Source organism: Trachymyrmex cornetzi, unplaced genomic scaffold (genome assembly GCF_001594075.2).
Source record: "Trachymyrmex cornetzi isolate Tcor2-1 unplaced genomic scaffold, Tcor1.1 scaffold321, whole genome shotgun sequence".
NCBI lineage: Eukaryota > Metazoa > Arthropoda > Insecta > Hymenoptera > Formicidae > Trachymyrmex > Trachymyrmex cornetzi.
This window is the reverse complement of record NW_017297908.1, coordinates 62,510-83,621: the sequence shown is the minus strand read 5'-3', so window position 1 is coordinate 83,621 and position 21,112 is coordinate 62,510. Positions and strand designations below refer to the sequence as shown.

At 28.4% G+C, this 21,112-nt stretch overlaps 2 protein-coding genes across 2 annotated transcripts; both read right to left on the bottom strand.

The window, feature by feature from the left end:
• Positions 1 to 423: 423 nt before the first annotated feature.
• Positions 424 to 10,535, bottom strand: LOC108762775 (protein takeout). The gene is made up of 4 exons (XM_018509937.1): positions 10,398 to 10,535; positions 6,158 to 6,250; positions 1,219 to 1,500; positions 424 to 1,080 (listed from the first exon to the last, which is right to left on the bottom strand). The coding sequence occupies exons 1-4, from the start codon at positions 10,519 to 10,521 to the stop codon at positions 776 to 778; spliced, it is 804 nt and encodes a 267-aa protein (XP_018365439.1). The 5' UTR covers positions 10,522 to 10,535; the 3' UTR covers positions 424 to 775.
• A 7,460-nt stretch (positions 10,536 to 17,995) lies between these two features.
• On the bottom strand, positions 17,996 to 21,089 carry LOC108762817 (protein takeout). The gene is made up of 3 exons (XM_018510008.1): positions 20,993 to 21,089; positions 19,532 to 19,772; positions 17,996 to 18,437 (listed from the first exon to the last, which is right to left on the bottom strand). Exons 1-3 carry the CDS (start codon positions 21,087 to 21,089, stop codon positions 17,996 to 17,998), a joined length of 780 nt encoding a protein of 259 aa, XP_018365510.1.
• Positions 21,090 to 21,112: the final 23 nt, after the last annotated feature.

Sequence of the window (21,112 nt, the reverse complement as noted above, 5' to 3'; positions counted from 1 at the left end):
GGTAGACATATTTATTTCGTTGAAGACAAATTTGTATAAACGTGATAAAATTACTCACACTTACGCGCTTTACTTAATATATCTATAATTTTATACAGTTTTGTGACAATGTTTCTACGTTATATTCCTATGATGATAAACCTTATGACATGATAAATCGCAACGCAATAATTTGACAAAAAAAATTGAACATTTAATACAACTAGAATATAAATGTTCGTGAATCACAAATTATTTTATCAATTAACAAAAAAATTTAACGATTCAAACTTGATAAAAACATAAAACAAAGTTCAGAAACATAAAACAAAGTTTGGAAACATTATTTACATTTTATCGACCCACACACACACACAAGCTTTCAAATTGGTTTAAATACATAAATTTGTAGGTATAATTTATTTTAGTTTAAAATAAGTTGCATTAACAAAAATTGATCTTATTTGGACGATGGATTATGTATATTTTATCAGTGCTCGCTATTCGTGAATATTTTTTACGCATTATAAATCTTAACAAATTATGATTACTTACTCACTATTTATTATGTATTTTTATAGTAAAGATTATAATATCTATACAGTATAGATTATTCCAGCAATATTGCAGCAACATTGCAGTAACATTGCAATGCTCCAACAATATTGCTGAAATAATTTATACTGTATAGATACCTTTTTGCAATTATGAAATGTACGCTCATGTTTTGATGAAGTAATGCAACAGTCATGGATATCGTGTGTGAACTCTGCATGTCCTCGGAAATTGGGAACTATTACGCATCATGCATCCAAACTTTCAGGGGCATTTTGGTGAAAACACCGTTCAGGAAGTCTTTGAAGTACTTGGCGATACTTGAGCTGGCCGCTGGTCTCATTTCCTCAATTATTTCTTTAATATTCTGATTCAGGAATTGATTCATCGCCTGGCCGATAACGTTGTTGCCGTTCAGGTGATCGTTTATGCGAAATCTGGCTCGACCGAGACTAAAGTCGATTAGCAATCGAGAAATCTTCATGTAACGAATACCATTTCTTACTTCCTCGACACCTTGTAGGCGAGCGATTGCCTTTACGTCACCTGAAATATTAAAGTGTGAATATGCAAATCAGCAGACTGGCATATTTATTTAATAAATTGTGAAATTATCTGATATATATATATATATATATATACTCGTATATATAATATTTTGTTATACCTTATGAGAATTCTTACCGAATAATGCCCAAAAATCGCCGTGACTTTGAATGGGGAAGAGAAGTACGTTTCCGTTTATGTCATAGCTACCATGAATATCAATCTTCGGCAATGAAAGATGCATATCGAATCTATATGATGATATATTCACTCGTACTTTGTTGACGCTGTAGTTTCCTGGTCCTATCGTGGTGATGTTAGTGAAAATCGCCCTAACACGCACTGGACCTTGACCATTTTCCATCTTCAGTTCGGGAATCACCAGTGGCTCTATAGGAGGCACATCCAATTCCGGGATACCTATTAAAAAATTCCAATTAGAAACCATTTCCAATTAGCTCACAATCATTGAGAATAACGGAAGTGCAGGGATTTTAATAGAATGTATAATTTTATTCTACTATCAAGATAATTATGTAAGACGCTCAAGCATAATAAATAATGCTGCACAATGTTTTGATATTCTAGTAACCGGTTTGAGCGTCGTATATAATTATTTTGACGATCTAATAAGATTATTTTCTACAGATTTATATCTAACTAATTTTTTAGATACTTTAATGAAACCGGTTTTTCCGCGTATGTCAGTCATACTTTCGATTCAAACTTCTCAGTACATTTTGTAATGAAAAGTCTATACAGCATTTTTGTGATGTAATATCGAGTTTTCGATTAAAACTAGTTTAATTAAAAATATTAGACTTAATCTTGAGAGAGAGATTTTGGATTGTAAATCGAACATTTGAAAGGATTTTTACAATCACATGCACACGTATTTGTATACTGAAAGGTCATACATAGTGACTTTGTAACTATTACGTATTCTCATTAATGCATGAATTTGCTATGTTGCTAAACAGAGAACAGTTGTGATGCGGATACATGAATTACGATAAATTTATATAATTTTATGTAATATAATTTTATAGTCATGGTTAAAAATAGTTGTGACGTATAAAATATATTTATAGATAATAATTTAAGGGGTTGCTGAATAAACGGCTGAATTCTGAAAGGATTGTTGTTTCACTGATTAAACCAGATTTACACGTACGATTTACTGTACATTGACACATTATTACTACATCAATGCCGGACTCATACATACGTAAATTTTCATAATAATAAATAATAATTTTCATAATAAATTTTATATAATTTCGTATCGAATTAGGTCTGACACGAGAATGTTCCAAATTGCAAAAGTGATATTAAAAAATTAACGCTACCAGTCGAAAGATAATGTTTGAAATAGATATTCTAGATAGTCAAATCCTGGAATCCTGTAGATTCTCAATTTGGTACGAAACATATTTGGCTATTTTAACTTTGACACAAAATATCTCGAGAACAATACATTTTTGAACAAAATATTTCAAATAATAGTTGTAGAGTTTGAAGAGGACCATTAGATAAGATACTTAGATTTAAAAAAAATTAATTTGGGCTTTATTGGGCCAAAAAGTGACCACCTACGAGTCATTAAAATACTAATAGAAAAATCTATTGAGTATAACAAACCACTCGTATTGATATTTGTGGACTACGAGAAAGCATTTGACTTCATTAAACACAACGAATTGTTTAAAGCGCTAGCCGAGTAGACCAATAGATATTCGGCAATACTGCAACACATTTACGAGAGAGCAACAGCGTGTGTAAGAGTGCATGAGGAAACAGATAAATTCAGAATAGAACGGGGAGGATTGTCCGTCAAGGAGATACAATCTTCTCTAAATTGTTTATCACTCTCTTAGAGTACATGTTGAAGAGCATAAAGCTGGAGGATATGGGTATAAATATAAATAGAGAAAATTTAAATCATTTACGCTTTGCTGATGATATAGTGTTGATCTCGAATAGCCTAGAAAAGGCAGAAACATTACTTGCAAGGTTAACATCAGCCTCATAAAGTTGGGCTCAAAATAAATACAAACAAGACAAAATCTATGACAAACTTGGTTCCTAGCCAAAATATCCTGATGGAGGACAAGAAAATTGCTCAGGTCATATCCTACAAATATCTGGGCCATGAGATCAGGATCGGGAGAGATAATCAGAATGGCGAAATTGGAAGGTGTATTGGATTGGCATGGGCAGCCTTTGGAAAGTTGAGACATGTTTTTAAATCTGAAATATCTGTGTGCCTTAAATGTAAAGCGTTCGACCAGTATGTCTTGCCGGTTCTGCCTTACGAATCGGAAACTTTAACTTTAACACGAAAATCTATAAAAGAAATTGAGATGGCCTAAAGAAGAATGGAACGCTCCATGCTAGGAATCACATTAAGAGACAGAGTACCAAATAAAAAAATCGGTGAAAGAAGCAAAATCGCAGACGTAGTGAGGAGGATAACATAAAATGGAATTGGGCCGGACGTATTGCAAAAATGCCTAAAAAATGGACCAAAAGGATTATGGAATGGCGGTCTAGGCAAGATGCCTTTAGAAGCAGGAGTCGTCCACCACCTCGTTGGACAGACGATATAAAGCGAGCCAATACAAACTGATTCGAGAGGCGCGGGACGAAATAAATGAAAAATATTAAGAGAGACTTATATTCAGCAATGGACGAGACAAGCTGTTTGATGATGATTGTCTCTCTAATTACAATAGTTTTGGATAATGTTTTAAATGATTTTAATAGGTTTTTTTATTTCTTTATAGCAATCAAAGCCTTAAATGGTCTAGTTGAATCTTAAATGCTTCTATGATTCTGTGTGAATTTATATACTATTTATGCACTCCTTTCAAAACGCGCGCCGAAATGATTTTTCAATTTTGAAACATTAATTCTACTAAACCACCGCAGTAATATCACGAGTTAAAATTGACTAACAATTTAACAATTTTTTATGTTTTTTCGCATCTTCAAACGATCTTAATTATAAAATAAAACAAAATATAATCAGAAGAGCTACGTGCCAAAACAAAACACATTTTAATGTACATATGCTACAGTTGACATTAAGTAAAATAAAAATAAAAATAAATAACAAAATAATATAGCTACGAGCCAGAAATACGAACACAAAGAAAGTATATTTAAAAAAATTATAAATATAAAATTACAACAAACGTTTCGACGCCGAGTCGTTCTCAATGTTAAACAAAGCTTAAATATTAGAATATTACAAACTGCAAATCATATAAAATTTCAATAACTTAATACGTGTAAAACCTGATCTAAATACGCAAAATTTGTTGAAACGCTTGCAAAGATTTAGTCATTCTTGTTAGTCCTTCTATATAATCCAAAAATCCATCAATAATGGCATTATGCTTGTGTTCTTGTAAGCGATGTCCATTCTTATAAAGATGTTGAGTCAAAGGTTAAAATCTCGTAGTAGTCGTAAAAAGCTTTGGAAGCATTACAGCGATCTAAAAATTAACATAAAGAAATCTATAATGGCATCATGCTTGTATTCTTGTAAGCGATGTCCGTTATTATAAAGATGTTGAGTCAAAAGTTAAAATTTTGAACTAATCGTAAAAAGTAATCTTAAGTCTGATCTACAATTGCGTAAACGTAGTTGTAAGTGGTCGTAGTTGTAACAATTCGCCAATCACAGTCGGATTGCGAAAAATATTTACCTCGGTTGGGAGTCTTTGCCCTTTAGACTATCGAGGCACGGAATGCAAGAGATTCGACTCCCGGCCAAGATAAAATTTTTCGCATTAAGAATTAATTATTTACAGATTTTAATATGTCACTCAGCATCATTAAGATCGTTTCGAAGATGAGAAAAAGCATAAAAAATGGTTAAATTGCTAGTCAATTTTAACTCGTGATATTACTGCGGCAGTTTAGTAAAATTAGTGTTTCAAGATCGAAAAATCATTTCGGTGCGCGTTTCGAAAGGACTACATACGTAGTATTATAAATTCACACAGAATCATAGAAGCATTTAAGATTCAGCTAAACCGTTTAAGGCTTTGATTGCTATAATTGGTGTTATCACATATACAGTCCTATAATATATTATATTTTTTATTTCTTTATATATATTTTTAATTATATATATTTTGTATGAGTATCTTTTTATGTATTTCATAAATTTTCTATTTATTTTTTAGAAAAGATATCTCTACAAAGCGTGGACTATTATTTCACTTTTCGTATTTATTTGAATAATTTTTAATTCCTTTGAAATTAATCGTATGATGCCAATATTTTGCAATGACATTATTGTGCGTGTAATTATGCCGCAATGCTTTTCTGAATCCTGACTTCGCCTGTTACATCATTGTAAGTCTAAATCAGTTGTACAAATTTTCACGATATTTACTGAGCTCAAGGAAAGTTTACGCTCTTACGACATGAAAATATACTTTATGTAACAATCGCTATTAACATTTTATTACTTACGGGTTTATTTTGGGAATTGATATCATATAAACTTGATACAAAACAAAATAAAAACAAAATTTTTATTTATTAAAATAGTTATACGAAAATTTTTTGCGATATCTCTCTCTCTCTCTCTCTCGTACATGATTTATTATTTTTAATATTCATATTATTTTAACTTTTTAATATTTTAGTAGCAATTAATATTTTTCGTTGATCGATATTATTTTTATCGAACTACTATTTAAGCAACAAATATTACAAGACACATCTAAATTGACTGCTTAGCTATAAATAGAAGTGACAAATCGTATGTTCGTAATTTTAAACAAAATATTAATAAGGAAATACAATTTTATGATAGATGAAATTAACCTTATTTTTAAGCAAAAAATTGATATAACGCCTAAAATTTACATGTCCTTTTAATCTTTTGGTGTGTACTATTTTTTTCTGTTTACATTAAAATTTTTAATTATATTGCAAAGCAAATTGACGTCAACCAAGGATACTAGTAACACTATTGAAGTGATGCGATTATGTAGTTCATGTTTTCTGTAGCTCGTGTCATGCATTTCGCTATTTGATAAATTGCCGTTTTACTCACCTTTCACCAAATACGGATGGATATGGGCGAGCGTGTTAAGAAAGCACGCATCGATCTTTGGGTCTTTCTTGCTGCATGGTAGTATGTATTCGGCTGAGGAAAAAAGAAAACTTGACTGTAGGTCAATCAAATATTATGTAATGGAAATTATGTAATTAATAATAGGCATGCTAATAATGGTAACATGCATCACGATATTGAGTAACGCTAATCGCTAGTCTTTACAGGCAACGCACGTATTTGATAGTCCCCATTAATCTCCTTGAGTGTACATGTAATGTACTTTCCGGATTTAAATTCGCGGATACTAGAATATCTTACTTAAATTAATGATTTTTGTGTACTTTATGTTTTATGATCTGAAAAGATATAATTTTACATCCCTGGAACATTCTTGATTTCATGGGACTGCTATGATGTGCTTCTAGAACATGAAAAAGATGAGTAATTTTTGTATCGAAAGTAAAACTTTCTAAAATCATATTATTTATCATTATTGTTTTTATCTCTAATAAGAAATGTTATATAATAGTTATAGTAAACTATATTTGAAATATTAATAGTGTACAAAAATATTAAATAATTTAAAATTTATATACATGTTATACGGTTATTTTAAAAAATTTTAGTTTATAGAGTGATTCTAAGTTATTTTTTATTTATTTTAATATTTAATGATTTACCTGATATTTATTTGTTTTCTGTATTTAATCAACTCGTTAATTAATTATGTCTGAGTGATACACATAAATATTAATCTAGGTTGATCATTTCTCTCTAAAGAAGTCATTAAGATTTTTGCATACAGTTCCAATACATTATAGAAGTTTGAATAATACTACGATTTCGTTATCATCCCGAATGAGCAAAATTACCGATATTAACGCTATTATAGTTTCAATGAACTATTACTAGAAAATATTTGCCATTAACTCGAGCAATTTCGTCGAGGTCTTCTTATTTTTTTTTACCATGGTATTGTAGTAGAATGATGTAATTGTTCTAATGGAAATTACTCGATATGGAACAATAGGTCTGTTCTTTTTAGCTAAAGTTCTTGCACGGTTTATCTTTCTTCCTTTTTTTCTCTACGTTGGAGATAAAAAGAGAAAAGATAAACTATGCAAGAAGTTCAGCTAAAAAGAACTCCCCCCCCCCCCCCCTCCTACATTTTTCAGTGAATCGCTCTGTAAGGTCTTCTTAGTTTTTAAATCATTACTTTTAAGAATTTCGTAATGCTAATCATCAGTTAACTACGAGAGAGTGAAATAGCAAGAAAGAAAAAAATAATAATGTAAAGACCAAAACAATTTGAAATGTGGTAACATTTGATCTTTGTTATTAAAATCTATGTCAAAGAACAGAGACGTTTAATCCTTTTGTATTATTATTATGTTACGCATAGGAATCTGGACCACTTGACGCATCACTGGCATGGCTATTACGTTGCCGCTTTCTCTTGAGACACCGATCGACTTAACAAAAGAAGAAAAAAGTGTACTACGGGTTCTAATGCTTATTGCTACCAAAGCAAGAAAGTCGATTTGTAGGACACGTAGAAAGAGTACTGTGGCCGATAGCATATGCTAGTATTGGTTTAAACAATTCAAAAGTAGTGATGTCAAGCTCGACAATGAATCACGTTTTGGAGCCTGAGAAAGCTGAAGATATTGAATTAGAAGTACCGATCAAGGTTCATCATAAATGTATAACAAAAGCTCGCAGATAAATTAACATTCACTCAAGCCATTATTTTCAAATATTTAAGCGTAATGGAAAAGGTTCATAAAGAAGAAATTTAAGCATGGCAGAACGAGTTATGATGACTTAAAATGGATCATGATTAATTGAAAAGAGACGTAATCATTTCGGAGCTATTTTGACGTCATTTTCATGTCATGATGACTTGTTCTACTTGACTCGTTCTACATGACTTGTTCTACTTGAGAAGTTAGATGTCAAACATTTTTTAAAGCTTCAGTTTCTCCCTCGTCTCCATGAAGTGATGAAAAGTAGATATGACGTAGCTTTTGCATCTTTGTTTCGAGAGTTTAATTTACTAATCCAACGTGTATTTCGAAGAAATGTCATCACTCGTACTGTAATGTATACCGAATGAAGAATCGGTGTTGCTTTGTGTACATCGTTATAACATCGATTTTACCGGTACTTTCTCCAGACGATTGCCGTCGATCCTCGACACCGCAAATTACGCAATCTCTGACATAACCTTCGCTATACCGTTGAGAAACGTTACGCCATGATCCGAGACATTATATCGGTAAAGACCACCGTGACTAGTGTCGTTTTGTACACGTGGATTATTTTGCTGGATTGACTATTATTGTTGTTAGAAGAAATATTAGATAAAAAACGGATCTCTTTACAATGAGTACTAATTATGGTCATAAAAACAAAATGATTGCAATTGATACGGAAAAATTCGCGGAACGATATTATCCTTTGTAAATTTTTTAGTAAGCTTTATTGTTGTCTTCTTCTTTAATATCAAGATCATATTGTAATTTATGTGTTCATATTTTGATTTCTATATATAGTATTTTTATATTTATGAAAAAAGATTCTGACTTGTGAGATTTTTTAAATTCTGAATGCTCTAGTATTAACTATAAATAAATGACAATAAAAAATTTTCGCTTTATTTATATGTAAAAATAAATAAACCTACGTTTATTTTATGCCATTTTTTACTAATATTAATTTTAATTAAAAAACAAGATAAAAGTAATAACATTTTTAATATTTATTATTAAAAGTTATAATTAAAAAATTATTATTAGAAATTTTTATTGAAATTTATTTATTCTATTATCATTTTTTATAATTATTAAAACTTTATTTATTTAAATTGCTATTTATTATTATTTATTATTAAAATATTATCATTTATAAAAATTAAAATAATTTGTTCATAATAATTATAAGCAAGTATTTATATATCATTATGCACTGCATTTTAGAAAATTGCTTATTACAATTTAGTTTGAGATTTTACAGAACAAAATAATATAACGATATAGAATAGTAAAATAATGTAGTATTTAATTTTATATAAAAAGTTATCATATAAATTGCTATGTTAAACTTATAAAACATTTAAGCATATTAAACGAACGATTAAAATTTATAAAATATTTTTACATTTAGTAATGCAAAAAACTGATCTATATATAGTGTTTCGAAATATTTTAGCAAGTAAATCAATTCACAAAAGTCAAATGTGTAGTTTCGATCAAATTTTGGAAATATCGCGGAAAAGTTCGCGTGATTGATAGTTGGCAGTCTTATAATGGAGAGTGCAGGTGTAATCAAGACAATGAGTTTCCGTCATGTAATCATACGGTATGCCCATTGTTTATATTTCTCCGGATTACGACGAAAAGAGAAAGGCAGATATGCTCGAGATGTTCAGTGGAAAATGTAAATGAAAATGCAAGGTAAGATTACACTCGTGCGTAATCATTTCCTATTATCTTTTCCGTTCACACGTAATCAACATGGTCGCACACGTTCTCCCTCTCTCTCTCTCTCTTTTGTCATTGTAAAGTATATATAAATGCTAATATAAAAAAATAAACATATATTTTTATATACAGTTATAACAAATAAATAGGCTTTAACAATTTGTTAATAACAAGAATTATCAAATAAAATAATAATAAATTTTTTTTCGGAAGTGCGTGAAAAAATAGACTTCCGCGTTTTTTTCGAAATTCTAATGATTTGTTGAATAGAATTCTAACAATATTCTAACATAATGCTAATAATAGTGTAATGATTTGAATTTATTGAATAATAGCTGTATAACATTTGGAAACTTCAACAAATTTCGACAATAAAATTCAAATAAATAAATAAATAAATCATTATAAACGGTCATAGAAATACAAATATGTGTTGAAGTTATAATTTTAAAAAACGTTTATACTACAGCATGATGTTAGAATTTTTAATACGACTTTTAATGTTAAGCTTCATAAAAAACAATCGTTTGTATGCGTCTGTGTTACGGTGTCTCTTGGGCGATCAAGAATATATAATGAATATTACCACCGCCGTATATATGACTAATAAACGTGCATACCGCATAGCAATTAGTGTCAGTTCACCGTCTCAGCTTTTAATAATCGTGTGAAGTACAATTTAATAATAATGATATGACAATTGATTAATGATATGGATTAGACGGAAGAGAGAAATTATTTCATGATAGTCTTACGAGTGGGGAAATCTGGCTCATTAAGCCCACTGTTGACCTCCGTGACGTTCTGATCCTCGCAGGACACCAAGACAGCCCCACAAAGACCCAGAAGCAGAATGGAAGCTATCCTCACGAAGGCCATTCTGTCGGTACTCTTGCCGAGAAACACGACACTCCTCACTTTTCTGTCCTTACGTCTGTAAAAATGCGAGCAGATCCTTATAGCGATCACGCCATACGATTGATTATCCCTTGCAAGGGGCTTAAAAAGACTTTTAACTTGAACACCAGCAACTCTTCCGACAACTCTTTGAAGGTCGCACAAAAAATGATCGCAATGTCGATAAGTTCGCGAAAGAGACTGGTGCAAGGAAAGGACTCAATGCGAACGAGAAGACTCTTGCCAACAGAGTTGTACGGTTATTTTGTGATAAACTAAGGACGGGACCCCTTCATATCCTGTCTTATATGCGCCGTTCCCCTACTCTGAAGGTGTAACCCACTACTGCCTGCTGACTTTAAAGAGCCAACCATCGTGATTACCTCTTTTCACATCTGTATGACAATGCACTCTGAACCGATGTTCTATGATCAGCTACACACAAAATTTACATATGGTTGCGATAATCGCAACAATCGTGATATTATTGTCGAAGTTCTGTGTTTACGATAGAAACATTCTCTAGGAAGCCATGGACTTCATAACTTTTGTCGGTTGCCTTTCACACCATGACATTTGGTTACATTAGGTCTCAACTATTTTATAGTCCTTTTATTTTTGTAAAATTGTTCGTACAATTTTTCATACTTTCTCCATTATAAGAAATAAACGCATAAACCATAGTTGAACAAATTGTGTGCACATAAGTTTCTATTCAACTAATTAATGAAAAAATATTATATAGTAATTAATATGTATTATATATAATCAAACAATATTTTCGTATTTGTATATTGAATCATGTGTTACTATAATAGAATTATATAAAATCGATTCAAATTATTTATAATGTATCAAATTTTATATTAAATTTAATGAGTTGCATAATAAAAACACTTTAATGTGTGATATATATGTAAAATATATATTAAAACACACAGGTATATCGAAGTACATAAAATTATAAATATAATTTAAAATCTGACAATAAATTATAAAGTACCTAAAACAATATTTACAGTTATAACGTTTATTGTACAACTTAGCTATTTACAAACATATTTTTTAATGCCGTCGACAAAATTGTTATTTCTAATTTTTAAATAAGCCTAATTTTTTATTTAATTAATGCTTTTAATTTAATATAATTTACTTAAATCAATTTTATATTCTTTTAATAAAAGTTGTAAGCGTTAAATGCCAAAGCAATGAAATAAATTAATAAGACTACCTTTCTTCTTCCGTGATAGACGATAATAACGAACTTGATCGGCCTTGACCACTTAATGTTTCATTGTCTCTTAGAATTTATCCTCCGAGAAACCTGATTTTGCATTTCTGAGACATGCACAAGGGATAAATACCTTGTCGGACAGATAAATTAAAGTGCATATAAAAGTTTTGCATAGTGGACAACCAAGTTCACCTCGACTTCGTTGTAATTATCCTCCATCTTACTTACGTATCGTATACAAAAACCTTTTCTCGTCGTCTTGGAATCTTTATAACTGAAAAAAATGATTAAATATGATTTCATCTTAAAGATGCTAAGCATGCATTCAAAAAATCGTGTGATTCCATTTTCATGCTTTGACGTATACTGTCTGACATTTAAAAAATAATTGTGAAATTTGCATTATTTCTTTTGATTGGTGCATGGTGGAATCAGGTTGGTGCATGCAAGGAAATAAGCTATGCAGCATGCAGCACTCAATGCACAAACGAATTCTAGCATACATTAGAGCAGGCATGACTGTATGCATGTTATTATTCAAGAAATCGTCTGATTCCATCTTTACTTACGTCTGCAACAAGCCAACAGATGTGGTGTAAACCAGTTTGCTGATATTACTTGTTCTCCTTTTTATAATACTTTAATCGCAAATAATATGAATATAAAATGAATGTCAATAAATATAAATAAATATAAACTATAAAATGATTTTTTTTGCTCGAATATGTACATACAAATGAATAAGAACGTAGGTCAAACACGAGCTTAAAAATAAGATGAAAATTTATTAAGACATTAAACTATAACATAAAAGATGTGAGAGTTTTTCACAATCATTAATATATGGAACGTTTCGACTTTACTTAATCATCCTCAGCCATTAAAATAATTAGAGAAATTGTATAAGCTTAAAATATTATTAGTAACTTATTACAAATAAAATTAAATATTAGAAAGAACATACAAAACTAATCAACGAAACCATATTACAATATATAACATTAAATAAATTATTAAAAATTACGTCTTCTTTACATGAGTTGTCAAAACTTTCTTTGTTTAAAGATGAAAAAAGTGGAGTCAACTGGATAAGATTTTTTTTAAAGTCAATAAGATAAATGAAATTAATGGTCAATAAGAGTCTCAAGGTATATCTATGTATAAATATAAATAAAATTAAATTGAAAGTATTGTACCGAAAAAAAGGAGTCAATGTTTAAAAAACTTACTTAATTTTTCAAGATATGAGTTATATAGATAAAATCTGTAGATAGATATGTCCAAAATAAATACTATATATGTCCAAAGTATAAACTGTAAGTCCAGTCAATGAAAGAATAAATACTCAATATTAATTATAACTTTATAATACACTTTACAAAATTGTATATTAATTAATATTAGCGATAATTAAAATTTTTTCTTTGTTTCATGTTTTACTGCAAAATAAACAACAATTAAATATGAAGTAAGTAGAACGATCTTCTTAGGAGGATTATGACAAGATTTCATAACTACATTTGTAAGAGAAAAGACTGTCGACAGAATTGCAGTGGGAAAATGCAGAACATAGTTTTCTATATCTTTATATGCAATTGCAAGCTTGTAAAAATAACAATTACTTTTTTTTTGAAAAGAATATATATATATATATAATAATTGCTATTTTCTTAATCAAATAATTTACGCACTATACGCCTGCATTATTTGTTGTGTGTATAGATTTTGCTATATATATATATATATATATATATATATATAATACTTGAAAAAAGATTATTAATATATTTAGGACTATTAATACTGCACTGTATACATTTTAAAAATAATTGATCAAAGCATGTTATATATTATTAAATTACATATATTAATTACGTAATACACTATTAAATTAGACATATAATAAAAAAAAATATTTTTAACAATTTTTAAATAAACTCTCAAATAACTTGCATGTTTTTTTGAAAGCTTGTTACTTATTTCAACTTAGAATTAGCTAGCATTGATTTTTATTGCTTAACTGGTGTTATTTCTTATGTACTGTTATTTATACAAGGTGTCTCGAAATTTGAAGGTAATATTATTGCAGCGTAAAATTTCGTGAAAAGTCAAATAATAAAATCGAAGCTATTTTTGTTATAAAATGATGCACGGTTAGTAGGAAATGAATTTTAATGGATATCTTATATAAATTAACGCAAGTTTTATAGGAAATAAATGGCTCAAACGGTCTAATTGGATCTTAAGTGCTTGTACAACTCTGTGTGAATTTATATACTACGTATGTAGTCCTTTGAAAATGCGCGCTGAAATGATTTTTCGGTCTTGAAACGTAAATTTTACTAAACTTTACTGCTGTAGTAATATCATAAGTTAAATTGATTTGTAATTTAATAATTTGATGCTCTTTATATATCTTGAAATGACGATCTTAATAATGCTGAATGATACATTAAAATCTGTAAATAATTAATTCTTATTGTGAAAAGTATTATCCCGCCAAAAATAATTTCGGCGCGCATTTTAAAAGATTATATATGTAGTATATAAATTTACACAGAATTATACAAAAACTTAAGATCCATCTGGACTGTTTAAGGCATTTATTTCCTGTAGATTGTGTTCCTCACATTCACGATTCTAATACCTGGGATTTATTATTGTTAATGTAAGTTTTGTTTAAAATAATTTTAATCTTAAAAATCTAGCTGACGTAATTTAATAATTATGGACGCGATGTAAATTGCAGAATACACTAGGAAAAATGTTGAAAGATAAATGTGGAAGGAATTTTATATTGACCGTTGGTGTTTTTTATTATGGGACTATATTAACATCAATTTGACAATTCAAATATTGAGATTTTATATAAGACGGATTCTGCGATAAGAATGAATGCGAAAACATCACCATTTTTTCAAAGGGAAAACTATATATTAAATTGAACTTACATTTTATTTATTGTTAATATTAGCGATTATTTAAATAATTTTTATGAAAAGGAGCGACGAAAATGAGTTTATGATAAAGGATTGGAAGATAGGTTATGCTTTTTATAGTATCATATATAGTACTAACGAAAACTAATTGTATTATAAGTAAGTCGAAATGTTTGTTTTGTAAGTAATTTGTTAATAAATTTACTGTATATTTTTTGAACAATCTTCGCTTGTTAAAGCCACATTATTGTTTATATTTGGAAACTATTTTGTTCTGTATAGTAGTTTCTAAGTATAAACTTTTAAAATTTGTCTAATCACGAGTTGATTAAAAAGTCTTCTGTCCGTATAATGGTGTACGAAAAGCGACAATGTTTTAGTATTTAATATTAATTGCACGCATAGATACTGCATATAAGACATATATTACAAAATATCAATTAAAATAAGATTAATTCTTTATTTGTAATTATATTCACACAAAAAATATAATACAAGAAATATAATAAATAAATAAATGTTAAATTTATAAATTGTCCTATTTTATTAATATTATTATTAGACAGGAGATGCAAAAAAATACAATATTTGTGTAAAGAACATAAATAAAACATTACATATTATTGTGTTTAAATTAAAATATCATTAAACATCTTTAACGATCTAGCTGAATCTTATTTAAGTGCTTATATAATTCTGTGAATTTATATACAAACTACGTATGTAGTCCTTTAAACTGCGTGCCAAAATGATTTTTCCTTGAAACGCAAATTCTTCTAAACTATCGTATGAGTATTATTGCGAATAATATGATTAAGGCCTTGGTTTAAAGGCTTAGGACGCTCTCATGGAATGCTAATAGAAATCCTGGTTTGATTTTCAAAGTAATATTTTTTGCAACAAGAATTAATTATTTATAGATTTTAATATATATGTCATTATTAAAGTTGTTCTAAGGTGCGGAAAAGCATCAAATTGTTAAATTGCTAGTCAATTTTAACTCGTGATATTACTGCATGCTGTAGTTTAGTAGAGTTTGCGTTTCAAGACCGAAAAATTATTTCGGCCCGCAGTTTTTAAAGGACTACGTATGTATAAGTATATAAATTCATACAGAATTATACAAGCACTTAAGATCTAGTTAGACCGTTAAAGGCATTTATTTCTGTTGGCAGTCGGGGATGAGATTTAATATTTAATATTAATGAGAGAGATTTAATATTTAAAATTATTAAATATATCAAATCTTTTACGTGAATGAAATTATACATGTAACAATCAAGCAGCATTTATCAAGCTATCAATACACAATTTTTATGACAGTGGTTATGCATGATAAAGTAACCTTGTGTTTTCTTTAAAAGTAGATGTACGTATTTCAAGAAAATTTACCATATTATCGACAGCCTAAGAGATGTTTTCCAAGTATACTCAACTGTAAGGATGGTCAACAGTTTGGAGGAGTCTAAAACTTTTAGAGTATCTAAAATCATGTGTGGATTATCTACACATACAAATACCGAAAAGATAATAGTGTTATATCTAAAATTATAAATTAAATTAATATTTGATTATTTGAAAAATATTTATTAAGTCACAAGTTCTAAGAAAAAATTTTAGAAAGTAAACAATAAAGATAAAATATTGTTTTAATTGAGATATTATTTTTTTGAAACATTATTTTGATTAAACTGAAAATGGAAACTGGGACATATTTTTTTCTGTAAACCTAAAGTTTGTAAATTACAAATTTTTTAAAATAAAATTTATAATTATTAATTATGCTGTAGTCAAACTTATACCTAAATGTTAGAATATAGATGAAAAAATCATTATTAAACAATTATTTAAGAATAAAGATAACTTTAGTTTTACAAACAAATTTTGAAAAAAATCAATCATTTGCTATTATTTAAAAAAAATAAAATTTTGAAAGTTTTTCATATACTTTAGTATGGGTATGTTAAAAAAACGTTGTTTTATTATTTAAATAAGATTGAGATGCAAACTTAAAAAATACATTATTATTTCTGTGATTTTCAAAATAGTCTTTCTGGAGAAATTAATAAAAGAATTTTTATTTAAATTTTTTTATTAATAGAGAATTATATGTAAAATGACGGCCAAAGACGAGCAAATAATAAAATGTTTTAATACAATTAAAATAATTTTAATGTTCGATTTACATTAATCTAGCTGACTTCGTACACGACTACCGTTAAGATCAGAAGCATCAATTTACATATCAATATAAATTACCAAATGTTGCCTTAGATTAAACTACTTTTGCAATCAAAAGAACATTTTAACCGAATCAATACTACAATTCGTTGACATATTCCGAATTTTTATAATGTAAGACTTTTATAATGTAATTATAATGTAAGACTTTTAATATTAATTGACTATTAATGTAATATACTTTGCTACTGAAGAAGACAGTAAGGTCGAAACTAGTTTCGCTAGATTAATGTACATCAAACATTAAAATTATTTTAATTATATTAAAATATCTTATTATTAGCTCGTCTTGGTCGTCATTTTACATATAATTCTCTATTGTGTTTTCAATAACGAGCAGAATATTATTGATCATATTTTTTATTAATATTTTCGTTATTTAATAACAAATTATTCTGTATTATTGCATTTTTGGGACTAGTGTTTCTTGCTACGGAGTACAAAGTTATGTCTCTGCAAATGAATATTCCGAATATGTCACATTTTTACGTTTTACTTTCGGCATGCGGAACTTTATTAAAAATGCTGACGATGTTTATTCGTGCTAACTGAGAAAACGTGTCTGCTTACATTTCTAGCAAGATTATATAATATAAACTACATTCCCGGTTTAAAAGGTTGAAATTACATATTCAGTTAAAATTACATGTATTGATGTATGTACTTATTTAGACTTAACCTATTTACTATGAAATTTTGTACTACAAAAAGATCAATGTGTAGTTTTACATTAAAAAGCTTATTTGTTATTTTGAACAAGAATAATATAAATATATTATACATGTAACCCCGGGAAAAAATGTTTCATATATGATTAAATATAATTATAAAAAATTAAATAAAAAATTGATATATTTTGTATATACAATTATATATAATTATATATAAAATATGTTCATATATATAACTTTTTTTCCCGGGACTATAATTCTGTAATAACAGATCTGTAAAAAATTAAAACGAATGGAGGATAAAAATGATAATAAATACGCGAACTTATTTCTAAAATATGTGCCATTTATAAAGAATGAATATAATGTATTTAAGGAGGCAGCAGTGTATCTAATGAAAATTTTGAGTAAAACTTATTTGAGAATGTTTTAAAGATTTCCGAAACAGTGTTTTCGAGAGCTGGCTTAATTTCGGCCGCTACAATCTTCCAGTTGTCATTTAAAAAGAGGTTCATAGCATTAGATAAAGTATCATCGCCGTTGAACAAATTATCTAGATGGATGTTGGCCTGTCCAACGTCGAGATCTACGTAGAAGTCAGTAACACGATAATGAGTTTCATTAGTTGTTGGAGATTGATAACGTTCGCCTTGGACGATAACTGTGACATCAATATCTGTAAAATTGCCACGCGCCAATCCGTTTCCATTTATAGGCATCATCAAAATCTTTCCTTCCATATTGTAGCGCGCGTTCATCTCAAGACGTGGAATGTACAGTTTTAATCTAATGCGATTATTATCGATATCGATTCTGAAAAAGATAATTCTAAATGAATTCTATGCACAATTTTTGAGGATTTATGATAAAAACAATTTTAACGCAATTTGATATAGGGCAACTCCGGTATATACGCTGTACCTAACAAAAACTTAATTTATTAAGTATTATTTACTATTTTTAAGGTAAACGAACTGTATCAGTAAAAACTTTGTACTGTCTACTACGAAAGAAATATTAGAAATTTGAAATATTTATTTTCCGTATTAATAAAAGAACTTTTTGAAACTCTTGTATTTTTGCCATATATCTCATAGGGATGGGATATACGGCTACTCGTGGGGGGAGGAATGTATGTGCGGCTCATGAAAAGTTTACAAATAATGCTAATAAATAAGACGTAAAATGAGACAATAACTTATAAAATATGTTTACAAAATTTTATTAAGGAATAAGAATGATAAATATGCATATGTATATGAAGTATTAGATAATAATTACAATCTTCCTAATACATATATATATTACAAAACGTACATATTTCATGTAATGTGTTTATTGCATTTAGTGCATTGAATTCAATCTGCGTATTTTGTATGCTTTGAGCATACATTTCGCCTGGTAAAAATGCCATATGTCCCAAACAGATGGGATATACAAGACAACAAACTAAATAAAGAATACAAGAGCAAAGCACTTGAATTTTGCTATACATGCTTCACTATTCCTTCTATACTTCTACATCACGAAATAACCATAAGTCTTTTACGCGCCCTATAGTAATCATTTTATATAGATAATAATTTACGATGGCGCTACTTATGACAGTGACAAATCAATTCCATTCACAATAATTTTATTAATATTAATAGCAAAAACTGAAATCATAACACAATACTAATATAACATAAAGGCATGTAACAAAATAGTTGCGGGAAAATTACCCCCACTTCTATTTCTTCTAGCTTTTGCTAAATCCCAGCACGACGTATTTGTCGGAGTTATATTAATTGTAAGTATAATTTTGAATAAAAAACATTTTTTCAGACATCGGATTTTCGAGATACGGATTAATTTTAACTCGACTTTTTATCTATCCATCGTTCGACTTATACATATATACATACTTGACGCTTTTTAAAATGAAACTCGTTCCTCCTTGAATCTCGATGTCGGTATATATCGATTTGATGGAAACTGGACCGACTGACTCGTTAATTTCAATCTGTGGCACATGAAGCGGCTCACAAGGTGGTATTTGTAATGCTGAAATGCCCGTTTTCAGATAAGACCTTAACGAGTTGATACTTTGCTTTAGGCATTCGTTCAGATTTGGATCATTGCGGTGACATATCTTTAGAAACGGTGCTAGAAAACATATGTTTTGTAATGTGAAATTTTTTCTAGTAAATATTATGATTAAAATAATGTTTTATGTTAATAATTCAATAATTTAAGTGGAAAAAAACTGTTAGAAACCCGTAATTTTTACGGTTTCGGTTTTTTTTATTAAAAAAACAAACAATCTGTATCTAACTTTTACAATTAATTGATTGATTTATCTGACTTAAACAATTGTTTGTCTAACTTTTATACTAATTGTCTACATTTAAATGATATGTTACACGTTTTTAATTGTGCAAATATTTATCAAATTAAAGTATTATATCCGGACTAGTATATTTTGATCAGTAGATCTCAGATAAATTGACGGTACTCTCATTGTTTCCTATACCATTTGTCATATCTGCAAAGACAATCATATCATCTGAGCTTGGTTTTTGCTTCAATTTACAATATCAAATCGCTGAAGATGGTCCAAAAAGAAACCAAAACATCCGGAAATTATTGAAAAGTAATAGATTGGTTACAAATATATTTGAAACAATTTGCGCTCGACTTACCGCGCCGTTACTATCATTGCTATATTATTATAATTATTTAATATTTGATTCTAAATATATGTATAATATAAATCGTTGGAAAAATCAATGAAAATTTGAGTCTATCATCTATTGTATTAGTAAAAGTTGTTACACATACAAAATATTAAATTTTAAAACTATTAGTTTTATGAAATGCTTTTGTAAAAGAATATATTATGATATCAATTATGAAGTATCACATTAATGCGACTGCTCTTTTTTAAAAGTATTTTAGTTTTTGTGCCGTTATTTTTATGCGATTTATTCAATTACAGGAAATTTATGTAAATAGTATTAATATTAAATTTCATACTTAAGAAGACACATACAAAATTAATAAAAAAAGATTAATATTGCAAATATATAAATGTGCGTTAATTTGAAAATAAATTGCTAATTCTTTCGAGTTTTTGCTATATGAAATAAAAATCAAATTATAAAATAATATTTTATTTCTTAAGAAATGTAAAAAGAATTATTATTTTGTTCAATTATTTGTTCTTCATAAATATTGTCCGAAAATTATTAATATAAAACACTTTATACACTCACACATATCTTTTTTGTAATACCTAATAAATAAAATAGATATAAATAAAATAATATAAATAAAAATAGATATACATATATATATTTTGTAAAATAATTGATATTGATACTTACGTATATTGCGAGTTCTCACTGCAACAAATGCAAATATTAAAAACAAGAATGTAAATATATGCGCACTGATATGCATTCTGGTTACGATAAATTTCATGCATGTAATAACTCGTCAGTACA

Coding starts and splice junctions, on each gene's coding strand:
- LOC108762775 (XM_018509937.1), bottom strand. CDS start 10,521: ATGGCCTTCGTGAGGATAGCTTCCATTCTGCTTCTGGGTCTTTGTGGG. Junction 6,251..10,397: donor TGAGCCAGATTTCCCCACTC/GTAAGACTATCA, acceptor TTTTTTCCTCAG/CCGAATACATACTACCATGC. Junction 1,081..1,218: donor CGATTTTTGGGCATTATTCG/GTAAGAATTCTC, acceptor TTAATATTTCAG/GTGACGTAAAGGCAATCGCT.
- LOC108762817 (XM_018510008.1), bottom strand. CDS start 21,089: ATGAAATTTATCGTAACCAGAATGCATATCAGTGCGCATATATTTACA. Junction 19,773..20,992: donor AGTGAGAACTCGCAATATAC/GTAAGTATCAAT, acceptor TATGTTTTCTAG/CACCGTTTCTAAAGATATGT. Junction 18,438..19,531: donor TTCATTTTAAAAAGCGTCAA/GTATGTATATAT, acceptor TATCTTTTTCAG/AATCGATATCGATAATAATC.